The sequence below is a fragment of the Myxocyprinus asiaticus genome, chromosome 28 (genome assembly GCF_019703515.2).
Source record: "Myxocyprinus asiaticus isolate MX2 ecotype Aquarium Trade chromosome 28, UBuf_Myxa_2, whole genome shotgun sequence".
Lineage (NCBI taxonomy): Eukaryota > Metazoa > Chordata > Actinopteri > Cypriniformes > Catostomidae > Myxocyprinus > Myxocyprinus asiaticus.
The window spans coordinates 6,924,676-6,939,796 of NC_059371.1; the positions used below are offsets into that span (position 1 = coordinate 6,924,676).

Here is a 15,121-nt window from a genome sequence, read left to right on the forward strand (position 1 = left end):
TTGTGTTTGCTAAGGCAAGCATACAAGTTTTGGGATTTAAACATCCCCCTAACCTTTTCCGCATAACTTGCCCTTCACTGTGTGTGCAATGCACGTGAATGATACCTCAAATACTGTTGCTTGTTGATGACACGTGTGCTATTACTTAAGTGAACAGACTTATAATTTTGATTAATTATAAGAATAATTATAAGTTTGACAATGAAAAAAAAAAAAAACATTGACTTACATTGGTGGAGGAATCCAAGGCATATTTAGAGACCAGAATATCATTGAGACTAGGGGGTGAACTTTTTTGGAGCCAGTAAGTAACACCTAGTAATGATCAAGAACAGCCTAGCAACCGTATACTGTATCACCATGCTAAATAAACCACTCAGAAAAGCTTAGCAAACGCAGAAGCAGCACTAACAACCACCCCTAACACCATAAAATTGTGGCCACGTGGTTTGCACGGGCAAGAACCACAAACTTTCTTAATAAAATGTAAATATCCAGTGTAAAGCATGCTATTTAACAATTACAAACATCTTAATTGTATCAAAAGGCCTAAAAAAAACTATTATTTGGACACTGAATGGCCAAGTAAGTTATGCTCAGGTTTTGTCTATTATAGCCACATAATGACTGTAAAGTAAACCTGAAAATAATATGCTGTGAATCTCATGATAAGGAATAGTTCACCCAAGAATAAAAATGTTGCCACCATTTACGTTTTTCCAAACCTGTATGACTTTCTTTCTTATGTGGAACACAAAACGACATGTCAGGCTCAATCTTAGCCTCAAGCAACATTCAATCTGAGACTTGCTGAGGCTAACAATCATGGTAATGGTAAAAAAAAGAAGAAGAAAAAAAAAATCTCCTGGTAAACATGATGCTGAGTAAATAGTGACAGAAATGTAATTTTTGGTGAACTATCCCTTTAAGAGTGTATGTGTCTACTCATTAATATTTACCAATGTTTTTGGTCATATGATCCAGTCGATTCATCAGCTTGTTGAGGTGACTGCTTCCAACAGACATGTTGCTCGCAACCGAGAAAAGAGGGTACGTAATCTGAAAGAACACATCACAAGGTGTTCTGGGTGTTTGGATTAGTGAGATAATTCATCCCTTAATCATAAGAGATCACTCACTATATCTCTTATTTCACCCCAAAGGATACTGTTCTTATCCGTTCAAAGAGAAGATGGGTTCTGTCTACCATTGATATTGAAGAGAACATGTCTGGACCTTTTCCTGCTAAAGTAACACAGGTAACTTCACCCTATCACTGAATGAGACATGGTGTGTGAACTGTCAGAGCTGATGTGTTTAACTTTTTTTGATATTAAACTTCGCAAATGTTCCGCCCTAAATGTTTTATCATTGAATATACCATTAACTTGAAAATAGGTCAGATCATGTAAAATGGGCTGCGAATGAGTTTACTTTAAATAGTATTTACCTGTATTATGTACAGGTACTTGCATGTATTAAGATTATTTTAAATGAGCTTAATCTTCATTATGGGTTGGTTTACATATGTGTATCTTGGGGCGTTTTCACACCAGGCTAGTTTGGTGAATTTTTCTGGAACCTGGTGCATTTTCTCCTTTATTTCGGATAGCTGAGGCATATGTGAACGCACCAGTCTCACACGGAATCCGCACCAAAACAATAGTCTGAGACCACCAGGAGGAGGTCTGATTTCTAACAAACTCTGGATCAGTTCACTTGTGGTGAGAATGCAATCCAACCCAACAGCTCAACCAATATCACCAATATCCCTACAATAACCATGAGCATACCTGATGGATCTACGGAGTACAAATCTCTTTGTCAACAAGTCATCCAAATTCATTATCAAAAGTGAGATATAGCATTCTGTTAAGAAGTGGAATCCTTTTTGGCGACTACATTAGATATAATTGCACGTATGATAGAGTTATTTAGTCATTCCTGCTGTAATTTTAGCATGATCGCTTCTCTTTGTTGAATAGCGGCAGAACAGACACAAGTAAGAAGGCGAAAGCAACTTTTTGACATAAAATAACAATAAAGAAAGCCATTTAGGAGGCATGAAATAGAAATAGCGCATCAGTTTTCATTTGAACCATTTTAATGTGGCTTAACTTTCTCTGCTGTATCTACGTGTGTGTGTGTGTGTGTGTGTGTGTGAGAGAGAGAGAGAGAGAGAGAGAGAGAGAGAGCGCTTGGTGACCATGAGAACAGGCACTTTTCTATTTAGAACTAACACAAAAAAGATAAATATAACTATGTTGGACATTTTTACAATTAATATCCATCTAAGTGACTGAAAATGTTGCACAACCTCTGATTGGAACATGTATTCTGTACCATGCAGTGGTGTTTTGCCTAACCATTACATAAACAATACTCGAAAATTAGTACTGGTTGACATATTTTTACCAGTATAATCACTTTAAACAGTCTTTCGATGTATGAGCTAAATACCGCAACAGCACACAAACATTCTGACCAATGAGGGGACAGTTTGCTCACATCATGTGACTTTTATTTGCATACTTTTGGTCCATTTTGAAATTTTGCCTTGTTTAAGCAAACCGAACCAAGAAAATGCAACGTTGTCGTAATTTTAGCCCCTATTTTAATTAAACAAGCTGGTTCAATACAATTTAAGCTCAATCGATAGCATCTGTGGCAAAATGTTGATTACCAAAAAAAACAAAAAACAAAAAACAATTGACTTGCCCTTCCTTTTCTTTAAAAAAAGGAAAAATCTAGGTTACAGTGAGGCACTTTCAATGGAAGTGAATGGGGGCCAATTTTTTAATGTAAAAATACTCACTTTTTCAAAAGTACAGCCACAAGACAAACAAAATGTGTGTAAATATGATTGTGCTGTGATAAAATCACTTGCTAACCTTTTCTGTGTAAAGGTATAGCCAATTTTACAACTCCATTGCCATGACGATGTAATGTCAACAAACCCTAAAATGACAAAAAACGACAATTTAAACAACTTTACAGCTTAAATAATACACAAGTTTTAACATAATAATTAATGTAAGTGCTTTTATAAAATTATCAGCTTCGAATAAATGCCTTTATACCCTCCAAAAATTGGCCCTATTCACTTTAATTGTAAGTACCTCACTGTAACCTCAATTCTTTTTATTTATTTTTTTTTATTTTTTTTAAGTAAACGAGGGACGAATCGAAATTAATTTTTGTGGTAATCAACATTATGTCACAAATGCTGTCGACTGAACTTAACTTGTATTGAACCCGGAATATTCCTTTTATGAATTTTCATCCCTGAAAGTGAATAATCAAACAAATGCATTATTTAAATTTTTTTTATTATTATTTATTTATTTTGCTGTTGTTTTTTTCTATTGACACCAGCTGTTCAATGACAAAGAGGAAGATTTTACCATCAAGTTTCGAATCAAAGGACAAGGAGTGACAACAGCACCTTTGGGTTTGTTTAGTATTGATGAAAACACTGGAGATGTATTCGTACATCGGCCCATCGACAGAGAAGTGAACCCCATGTTCCATGTAAGCATGCATTCTTCACCAGTGGCAAAACAAGATTACATGGCGTGATTTGTAATGACACTAATGCTACATATTGCACAGAAATTCATAGAATATTCATAAACAGATTTAGTGTATGTTTCTGCAATTCATAGTGCCATTTATTCCAGTAAAGTTTACATTAAAGGAATAGTTCACCCAAAAATTAAAATTCTGTCATAATTTACTTACGTCGTTCCAACATTATTTTTCCATGGAACCCAAAGGAGAATGTTGAATGAATGTTGTATGGCAAAAGCTGCCTATAGATATTTCAAAATATCTAATTTTGTGTTCCGCATAAAAAATACATCATATGGGTTTGAAATGACATGAGAGTGAGTACAGTAAATGATGACATAATTTTTATTTTTGGGTGAATTATTCTGCTATTCAGTAGACTTCATTTTGATTCATTTGTAGGTGGACTTTGACGTTCTGGACAGGAAGACTAATGCAGAGGTAGACAAAACGCTGTCATTTAATGTGGAAATAAAGGACAAGAATGACAATAGACCTGAGTTCAGTCCAGTAACTATCCGTGCATCCATTCCCGAGAACACACCTCAAGGTTCAGAGCACACATCACTGCATGCTTAAAATCTTGAACACTGTCACTAATGCTGTCACAGCAATTTGAACAAACCTCTAACCTTAAGCTTTGGCGTGTAATGGACATGAATGATACCTCAAATCATGCAGCCTGTTGATGAGAGGTGCACTATTACTTTTCTAAGCAATCAGACTCATAATGTTGGCAGTGTTTTACTGTGAACGAGGGACCGAGGCATATCATGGGACTATCGTGGGACTATCATGAGGGTGTTTTTTTTTTTATTACTTGGGTCAGTAAGCAGTAGCAACCACGTAGCAACCACACACAAGTCCCTAGCAACATGCAAAAAAGAACCAGAAGACTTTAGCAATCATATAGGAATGCCCTGATAACTAACCACAACACTCTAGCTTTGTGGTGGTGAGTTTGCTCAGGCAAGCACTGCTCACATTTTTTATTTTTTTTCTCTCTCTTCTGAAGAAGAGGTCTTAGCCTTGGCTGGACTTATAGCCTGGTCAGGCCGGTCTATTGAGATCAGCTCTGTTTGGCCAGGCTTGAAAACCAGCTTAAAGACCAGCTACAGCAAACCAGCTTAAGTTGGTATAGGCATATTTTTTCAGCAAGGACATCAACTGGACTGTGTAGGTGTATCATCCATTCAAGTTATGAACCAAGAACGCCTCTGAGTGTTTTTAAGCTATTGAGTTAGTAGCAAAATAAATAGGCTTATAAACTTTTAAAAGGGAGGAGCAAATGTTTTCCATATTTGTTGTTGTTGACCTTCAAGATTGGCCATCCAACTCAGCAGTGTTTTGGTGCAAATTCATCTGTCACTTGGCAGAAGCGAATCAAATAAGGTGAAAGCAAACATAGACAGATTGCGTGACTTTCCCTTATTCTCCAAAACCACTAAAAAAAAAAAAATGCTATGCAAGATAAGACTTCATTAAACATTGGGTGATTTGTAACCAGGATTTTTGCTAATGGTAATAATAATAATTGCGTACATTGTTGGACTTGTAAAGGAATAGTTACAGACTTGTTTGGAAATATAAGGTTGTAGTAATATCCTGAGTTCCAGGGAATGAGGAAGCGGGAGACGGCGATTCCAACACAGGAAAATCTCTTTTATTCAGTGCACACATATTCGCTTCAGTGTGCAACAGTACAGCTCACACTCAAAATAACAAGGTCTTTTTAGTATAAATAACAATAGCGGCAGCGGCCAACACACGCAAAGCTTGACAGCTGGGCTCTCGCTCCCCCTGCTTCGCTCTCCACAGCACGGAGCACTGAGCACCAGAACTGTCAGGCACAGGAAAAGTTTTTTCCCTCAGGCTATCCATTTCATGAACAGTTAAAACTGCCCCATTGAGCAATAATTAATGTGCAATACACAGCTTAGTCTATTTACATTTATCCAACATACCATAGCTCTTCTGCCATTGCATTCTCTTGCTTCTGTATATAACAGATTTGTATTTGTATATTGTACATATACAGGTGCATCTCAATAAATTAGAATGTCGTGGAAAAGTTCATTTATTTCAGTAATTCAACTCAAATTGTGAAACTCGTGTATTAAATAAATTCAATGCACACAGACTGAAGTAGTTTAAGTCTTTGGTTCTTTTAATTGTGATGATTTTGGCTCACATTTAACAAAAACCCACCAATTCACTATCTCAAAAAATTAGAATATTTTGACATGCCAATCAGCTAATCAACTCAAAACACCTGCAAAGGTTTCCTGAGCCTTCAAAATGGTCTCTCAGTTTGGTTCACTAGGCTACACAATCATGGGGAAGACTGCTGATCTGACAGTTGTCCAGAAGACAATCATTGACACCCTTCACAAGGAGGGTAAGCCACAAACATTCATTGCCAAAGAAGCTGGCTGTTCACAGAGTGCTGTATCCAAGCATGTTAACAGAAAGTTGAGTGGAAGGAAAAAGTGTGGAAGAAAAAGATGCACAACCAACCGAGAGAACCGCAGCCTTATGATTGTCAAGCAAAATCGATTCAAGAATTTGGGTAAACTTCACAAGGAATGGACTGAGGCTGGGGTCAAGGCATCAAGAGCCACCACACACAGACATGTCAAGGAATTTGGCTACAGTTGTCGTATTCCTCTTGTTAAGCCACTCCTGAACCACAGACAACGTCAGAGGCGTCTTACCTGGGCTAAGGAGAAGAAGAACTGGACTGTTGCCCAGTGGTCCAAAGTCCTCTTTTCAGATCAGAGCAAGTTTTGTATTTCATTTGGAAACCAAGGTCCTAGAGTCTGGAGGAAGGGTGGAGAAGCTCATAGCCCAAGTTGCTTGAAGTCCAGTGTTAAGTTTCCACAGTCTGTGATGATTTGGGGTGCAATGTCATCTGCTGGTGTTGGTCCATTGTGTTTTTTGAAAACCAAAGTCACTGCACCCGTTTACCAAGAAATTTTGGAGCACTTCATGCTTCCTTCTGCTGACCAGCTTTTTAAAGATGCTGCTTTCATTTTCCAGCAGGATTTGGCACCTGCCCACACTGCCAAAAGCACCAAAAGTTGGTTAAATGACCATGGTGTTGGTGTGCTTGACTGGCCAGCAAACTCACCAGACCTGAACCCCATAGAGAATCTATGGGGTATTGTCAAGAGGAAAATGAGAAACAAGAGACCAAAAAATGCAGATGAGCTGAAGGCCACTGTCAAAGAAACCTGGGCTTCCATACCACCACAGCAGTGCCACAAACTGATCACCTCCATGCCACGCCGAATTGAGGCAGTAATTAAAGCAAAAGGAGCCCCTACCAAGTATTGAGTACATATACAGTAAATGAATATACTTTCCAGAAGGCCAACAATTCACTAAAAATGTTTTTTTTATTGGTCTTATGATGTATTCTAATTTTTTGAGATAGTGAATTGGTGGGTTTTTGTTAAATGTGAGCCAAAATCATCACAATTAAAAGTACCAAAGACTTAAACTACTTCAGTCTGTGTGCATTGAATTTATTTAATACACGAGTTTCACAATTTGAGTTGAATTACTGAAATAAATGAACTTTTCCACGACATTCTAATTTATTGAGATGCACCTGTATATATATATATATTGTCCTATTGTGTATTTCTGTATATACTTTATTTTCTATTCACTTTTTATTTTTATTCAAATGTTTATTTAAATTTTTTTTACATTTATTATTATCTCTGTCTTGTTGCTGTGTTGTTTGTGCACTGGAAGCTCCTGTCACCAAGACAAATTCCTCGACGTGAAAGCATAGTTGGCAATAAAGTTGATTCTGATTCAACTGCACGCTTCCTTGGATTTGTCGTTAGTCCCGCTCGCCTCAGCGTCCTCAGGACAGCCCTCAGATGCTGGACGTGCCTCTGCCAATCGTTGCTATAGATGATGATATCATACAGATAGACAGTGGCATACGCAGCGTGTGGGCGGAGAACTTTGTCTATGAGTCGCTGAAATGTCACCGGGGCCCCAAACAAACCAAACGGAAGAGTAACAAATTGGTGTGAGCTGAATGGAGTGGAAAAGGCTGTTTTTTCTCGGGACATGGAAGTCAAGGGAATCTGCCAGTATCCCTTTGTTAAATCCAGTGTCCAATAAAAATGAGGCGTACCCAACTGATCGAGCAGTTCGTCAGTGCGAGGTATTGGGTACGCATCAAATTTAGACACCGCGTTTACTTTTCTATAATCCACACAGAACCGGACCGACCCGTCACTCTTAGGGACTAAGACTACTGGGTTGGCCCAGTCACTGTGGGATTCTTCTATTATCCCCATAACGAGCATAGCCCTCAACTCTTCCTGCACTACCTTTTTTTTGTGCTCGGGTGAATGGTAGGGATGGCTGCGTACCACTACCCCTGGGGTCATTTCCATATATATATGTAAGGGGGTTCAGTGGAAAGGAGGAGGCGAGAACCGGCTTGACAACTTAAATCATAATTTAATAAACAACTTAAACAAAAACACACAACTATAAACACACAGTACAGCTGCCTGTCATTCTCTCTCTCTCGAACTGTCGTCCCCGGCCGCCTTTATCCCTTGCGCGCCCCAACAGGCTGATTGGGGACCGGGCATGCGTCATTCCAGCCCGGCCCCGCCCTCCTCGGCTCTACAATATAACATCCTCAGTTGTCTAATGCTGCTGTAAAATTACTCCTTTCATTCGCCTTATGTGCGAGGCCGGGTTTTCAAAATTGACAGCCTTGAAAACAAAGTGCCGAAATCGCCTCCAGGTGGAGGATGATATCAGGTTTGCGCTATCGAACATTGAACCGCGTATTGCCCTTATTTGTAAAAAGAAGCAAGCACAGATGTCCTACTGATTAATTTCACAATGTCATGGCTAGTGAGACCAGGTTCTTAAAGCAACTCTTCTCTTCCTTTTCCTCTTTCAATCGACGTAAAATAGCATAGTACACATTATTACAACCTACTTTAAGTTCTCCTGTTCAAAGTAGGCTATATTGTTCAGAAACATTTTTGATAATTTGCTTTTACCATAAGGACCTAAAATCTGTCCATTATATAGTTTTATAAAAGTCATACTATCTATCTATAAAAAAAAAACAGGTTTGCTTTTTTGAAATACTATATGCATTCTACACGTATTTCATACTTATAAGCCGCACATTCACACAGAGTAATAAAAACCTAAAGGATGTGTTTTGCATCATACTAGCTATTGATATGTTTTGTTTTTATCTAATAAATTCATTATGACAAAAGCAAATGTAAAAGGGCTATAAAGCAAAGAAATCAGCCAATAAAGGCTTAATAACTACTTTATAATGCCAAACAAGTCATAACTAGTCACTTACAAGTTGTATTATTAGTCATGAATTACTGTCTAATTTCTGATCCCTAAAATAAAGTGTTGCCAAATGTTTATGCTGAAATCAACATTAACTAGCTAAGTCACAGAATATGAACATGAACATGAACTGTTCACAGGTTAGCCTCAACAGGTTAACTAATGAAGTTAACTAATTTTAATGACTACAACCTTATTCAGCTTATTTACGTATGTAGTACATTTCCTACACAATGATAATTCAAAATAATTTACATAATAATAATAATAATAATAATACATTTCATTGTTTACATTTTAAGAATGTTTTTTGTTTACCTTTTTTTTTATTTTTATTTTATGATCAACAATTTCTGTACTGTGTTGGGTCATCACTTGATGTCCAATGTAATTTCTGGAACCTAAAGCAAAGCCAGTTGAGATCTTCTGATTTATTACCTCTATCACTATTATAAAGAAGACTGGGAGAATGCTATATTTGTCTTCATGCCCCTTTCTTTCTTCTTTTAACAAGCTTCCTTGTTTTATTAGGAACACTCCCGGCAACATTACAGGCTCATGACAACGATCAGAAGGATAATCCTAACTCTCAGTTCACCATGAGTGTGGTGTCACAAGAACCTGCCTTACCAAAATTATCCCTGAAGCTAATGGCTGGGAACCATAAAATCCAACAGCTTAATTTTACAGGATGCTTCGATTATGACGTAAGTAACTTCTGCCTATTCAAATTATTAGCCTTGCTCAGTCTCCCAAACTAAACAGCTTAAAAGTGCCCAAAACCCCTCTAAAACCAGTCAACAGACATAATCAGGCAGGTAGACCAGCTAAGATAAGCAAATCAGCTTACCCTGCTGAAAAAACTGCAATAACCAACTAAAACCAGCTGGTTGGCTGGTCTTAGTTGGTCTCCCAGCCTGGTTAGGCTAGTCTGTTTGCTAATTTTATAGAGGTTTTGGGCACTTTTTAGCTAGACAGACAGGGAGAGCATCTGACTTCCCAGCTAAACCAGCTTAGCACCAGACTGGCCAATCTTAAACCAGCTAAGACCAACCAATCAGCTTAGGCTGGTTTAAAATTTTGTTTTTATTTTTTATTCTTTTCAGCAGGGTAGACTGATTATTATTATTATTTATTTATTTATTTATTTATTTATTTTCAGAACACATATCCACAAATTTGTTCATTGTTCATTTCTATCTTATTATAGAAAGAAAAACGATATAAAGTACTAGTTGAAGCGAGGGATCAAGGAACACCTGTAATGTCTTCAACTGCAACTGTTTTTCTTGATATCACAGACTCCAACACCCATGCGCCACAATTCAATGCTTCCAGGGTAAGTCTTTACAGGGTAGTCAGGCTTTGAGTTGGAAACATTAAAGGGGAAGTGAGTAATTCTTTCGATGTTAAAATACTTTCTCTTATCCCAGTGTAATGTGCTGAGACAAATGTCCAATTTGTCCAAGTTTAATTACTTCTTCAACTTCGGTGCATAAATTGTTCCACACGATTTGTGCTATAGACATGAATGATACCTTGAATCATGTGCACTGTTGGGGAGAGGTTTGCTGTTACTTTAAGTTATCAGACTTTCAGAATTTCTGCAAGGCAGATGATAAAACTGCTGAGAAAATCTCATAGATTTACAGTACATTGAAGGAGAGACCTGAGCCATTACTAGAGATCAGAATAGCACATAGGCTATTTACATTTGGTCATATGTGTTTACACTGATCAGACAGCATAAAAAGTGTATATGCAGTGTGTGACTGTAAATGTGTAAATACTCCTATTGAGATTTTAGCATGAGCTCTTTTGACTTGGGCCAGTAAGCGATCACCTTGAACAACTGCAAAGCAACTCCCTAAAACAGTAAGATGACCTATGCAACATCAGAGCAGTGCTTTGGCAACCACCCTTAACACACTTGCAACATGGCAAGGAGTTTTAACAGACAAGCACCACACATTTTCTTCAGAAAATGCAAATAATCTATACATTTTTCCATTGCCACTAAAGGCACATCAATTACACACTTCACCTCTAATAAATACAGAGCCTTATTGAGTAATTTGGTCTCAAAGATTTTAATGGTGTGCTACAATACTTTCATATATGTTCATTGATTTATGTGTGGAACAGTACAGTGCTGAGGTGATGGAAATGGTATTAAAGGAGATCTTAAGGATTGGCGTGATAGACAAGGACACACCAAACACGCCTGCTTCAAAAGCAAAGTTCACAATCGTGAAGGGCAATGAAGAGGAGAATTACAAGATTGAGACAGACCCCAAAACCAATGAGGGTGTGCTTTCTGTTATCAAGGTAAACTAAACTATTGCCTTTCATATCACAATATTTAGCTAAATACATCAAATGATACCTCAAATCTTGTGGATATGTGATTCTTGCCTGACGGACGATACAAATGTGAAGGAAAAAATAATCCCATAGACTAACATAGAAGGAGGCACCGGAGCCATATCTAGAGACCAGGATATCATAGAGACTTGAGGGTGGACTCCCTAAGCAACCACCCAGAACAAGCTAGCAAATGCCCTAGCAACCAAGAATACCCTAGCAAATGAATAATAACGTCTAACAATAGAAGACTTTTGCAACATCATAGCAATTTCCCTGGCAACCACCCCAAAATGATCAAATACAAAATCAACATGTTGGTTCAACCCAATGTTGCCAAATTACTCATGTGCCATCCCCAATAGGCCTATACAGCCATTTTTACATCAAGTCACATATGACCCTACACATAGTCACATATGATAGCGTGTTGCGCGAGCAACCTCCGAGACATAGGTTCTGATCCCATGGAAACAAGGAAGTAATTGCGTTCATATAAACAATGGTGAGTATGATTTAGAGGTTACATTTTTGCTTTATAATTACTCCTGTTTTCTCCACTAATGGTTAGGTTTAGGGTTGGGGTTTGGGTAAGGGAGTAGGGTTAATAACATATGCATTCCTGTTAACTGTATAACATCATTCACAACTAAAAATACAACTCGCTTTTGGCTCCACTGGACATGTGCCCATACGTTCAAGCTTCGGCCACTGGGGGCAGTGATTTGAATTTTGGTAAACACTTCAGCAGCAGAAGTCTAGTTTATACTGTAAAGTTTTTTTTTGCATGTGTGTCTCCATCATTGCTGCTATCAACATTTATGTTAGTTAGAGCGACGCTATGTATTGTGAGCCCTGGAAAATCTATTAATTGTGTTTATGGCAGCCTGTGGTTCATAAAATTGGCTCCAAATATTATTTTATTTTCACAGGGGAAGAACTATGTGAAGACTGAGATCATTAAACTGGAGATAGCCGTTGAAAACGAGGAGAAATTGTTTCAGTGTGTTGATGGAAAACCAGTAACAGGCCCAAACCCAAAACCAAATACTGTCATAGTGGATGTGAAAGTCCTTGATTTGAATGATGCCCCTGTATTTAAGAAGAGTATTGAAATAGTTTACCGAAATGAAAACACGGATGCAGGAGATGTGCTGTTCATACCTGAGGTCAAAGATGAGGACTCAGATGTAAACAAAATCAGGTATATTTGAACTGCAACAAATAACATTCCTCATTATTTAATTTTTCTTTAAATGTTTGTGGAATTTTTTTGCCAATTTCAATGTATAATCACTGAAGGATGCACAAACTGCTTTGAAGTTGCTGTATGCTTTATGCGACAGAATCTATTTGTACATCAGTTAAAATCTGTGCATGTAAACCAATTTGTGATTGTGTGGGCTGCAAAAGTCTGAAATAACAAGTGAAAATGCTTCTTGTTTGCAGTGCTTTCTAATTCAATTTACAAGAGGTAACATGTTCAGTGTCACAGATTTCCTAGAAGTATTGCAGAAAATTTCATTTTATTTCATGTCATAACCTTTCTTTGCTTACAATTCAAAATCCTAATACATTCTGCACATTTCCATGTTTAAATGAGGGGTGAAAAAAAACTTTTTGGACCTGTATATGCAGCATATAATTTGAAACCATAAAATTCCTTTGTACAATATCCTTGTTATTAGTTACACTCAACTTAACTTATACAAGCTTATTTCAGAGGTGTAGAGAAATAGATTAGATTGTTGGACAACATTCCAGGTGACAAACAATCAAAAACAAATTATTTTTTTTTATTTGTGTGCTGCATAAAGGTATGAGTTAGTAAAAGACCCAGGCAAATGGGTCACCATTGACCCACACACAGGAAAGATCACCACAGTTGTGAAAATGGATCGGGAGTCTCCATATCTCATAAATGGCTCCTACCATCTTGAGATCCATGCAATAGATGATGGTAAGCAACAAACTATGAGTTCTCAGCACTACATTTCAACTCAAAACCTTAACACTATTCCAACAGGGAACTAACGAGAACAAGATTCAGATTATGAAACCTAAAATCAAGGAACATGTATTACAAGGAATATATCAAAGACAACCCAATGTACATTCAATGAAAAAGTAGGCTATAATTTGGTATTCTTATTGACCAAGTCAAAAGAGCCCAAAATCAACTCTCAACGGGCCTATTTACACTTAATCACTTTAACTGACTTTACATTAATGATGGGATTTCTATCTGATTGGGTATGTACTGCAAAATGAATATAAATCTGCTGTGTATGCAAATTTAATGAAGTTGACTTCCGTGACCATGATAATAATGGCCAGAGATTTTGCTGCATGTGATCTGGCAGATTAAAAAACTAGTTCACCCCAAAAAAGGCAAAAGCAGTAATTACTATTTATCTTACTATTTAACTATACTATCTTAAATAAAATGTATAATATCTGTGCCACTTGCATCACAGTCAACATTTTTAAACAGAATTTCCCGTTTCTCATTGGTTGGACAAAAACAGTTTGTCCTGCCTCAAACGTATGCCATTGCTTTAGCCAGTGTTGCTGTCGGGTTAGTCAGGATTCTCAAACAAACAAACTTTTGATAGTGCGACAGAGTCACAATGTTTACACTTTTTGGTGAGATCAACTTACCAATGGCTTACTTATAGTTTATTCTGCATAACAGGTTGGGATAGGAGAAAATATTACAAAAATTACACATATCACCTTTAACAATAAAACTCTCAGAACTTAAGCATCACTGACCTTATTCTACATGCTGTTTACAGGACACCCCCCAGCTACAGGGACATGCACCGTAGTGATATATCTGGGTGATGCAAATGATAATGCTCCCTCTCTCATCTCCAATCAAACGGTCATGTGTGGGAACAAGGTGGACCGTGTCAATGTAATGGCATCAGACCGTGATGCGCCTCCATTTGGGAGTCCGTTCTCCTTCTATCTGGGAGAGGAGGAGGATCTGAAGAACATCTGGAAACTGGAACCCACCACAGGTTAGTGAGGTGGAGTTCCCATGCATTTCATTTAGTTAGCTGACAGTTTATACCCACATAGTAGTTACATGCAATACAGAGAATTCTACCAAACACAAAAATGACTTTTCTCCTTCATGGACCACTTTACCAACATTCATTCATCCAACCATCCACCCATCCATCCATCCATCCATCATCCATCCATCCAAGCTTCCATCCATCCAATATCCATCCATCCTTCCAAGCTTCCATCCAGCCATCCATCCATCCATCCATCCATCCAAGCTTCCATCCATCCAATATCCATCCATCCATCCATCCATCCATCCATCCAAGCTTCCATCCATCTTTTAACTGCCTAGCAGCTGCCTAGCAATCAGCACCCCTCAGAAACCACTTGGCAACACCTTTTCAACTACCTAGCAACCATTCAGAACACCTTGTCAACTGCCTAGCAACCAGTGGTGAATTCTCAGGGACAGCAAAGCCTTCTATGCTGGCCTAACATGTCTAATAAATAAATATTTTTTCATCCTTTCATTTTCATTCACCTTTTTGCCTATTTATTTTCAATCGCTTTCCACTCCTAATTAATCTATAAACGAATAGCAAACAACGAATAGTTTATCCAATCAGAATTTATTTCTTGATGTTTACAAGTGAAGCGACAACTGTTTCACAAATCGCATGCCTTTAGCCGAGCGCTTCCGAAGCAGCGCGAGTCTGAGCTCCACCGCTTTAAGCATTCAGAATTTCAGAATCCCCCAACAGTGCAAGTGAAAAGGCATCTAAAGTTATCAGCCAATCAGATTTATTTA

The 15,121-nt window shown here is 37.8% G+C and overlaps 1 protein-coding gene across 1 annotated transcript in view; it reads left to right on the top strand.

The window, feature by feature from the left end:
• Positions 1-15,121, top strand: part of cdh26.1 (cadherin 26, tandem duplicate 1) — a 39,593-nt gene that overhangs the window by 2,506 nt on the left and 21,966 nt on the right. Inside the window, exons 2-11 of the mRNA XM_051659789.1 lie at positions 985-1,050; positions 1,164-1,259; positions 3,376-3,531; positions 3,973-4,120; positions 9,463-9,638; positions 10,142-10,270; positions 11,077-11,259; positions 12,228-12,499; positions 13,113-13,255; positions 14,094-14,321. Of these exons, the coding sequence (XP_051515749.1) occupies positions 985-1,050; positions 1,164-1,259; positions 3,376-3,531; positions 3,973-4,120; positions 9,463-9,638; positions 10,142-10,270; positions 11,077-11,259; positions 12,228-12,499; positions 13,113-13,255; positions 14,094-14,321 (1,597 nt within the window). The remainder of the gene's footprint in view (positions 1-984; positions 1,051-1,163; positions 1,260-3,375; positions 3,532-3,972; positions 4,121-9,462; positions 9,639-10,141; positions 10,271-11,076; positions 11,260-12,227; positions 12,500-13,112; positions 13,256-14,093; positions 14,322-15,121) is intronic.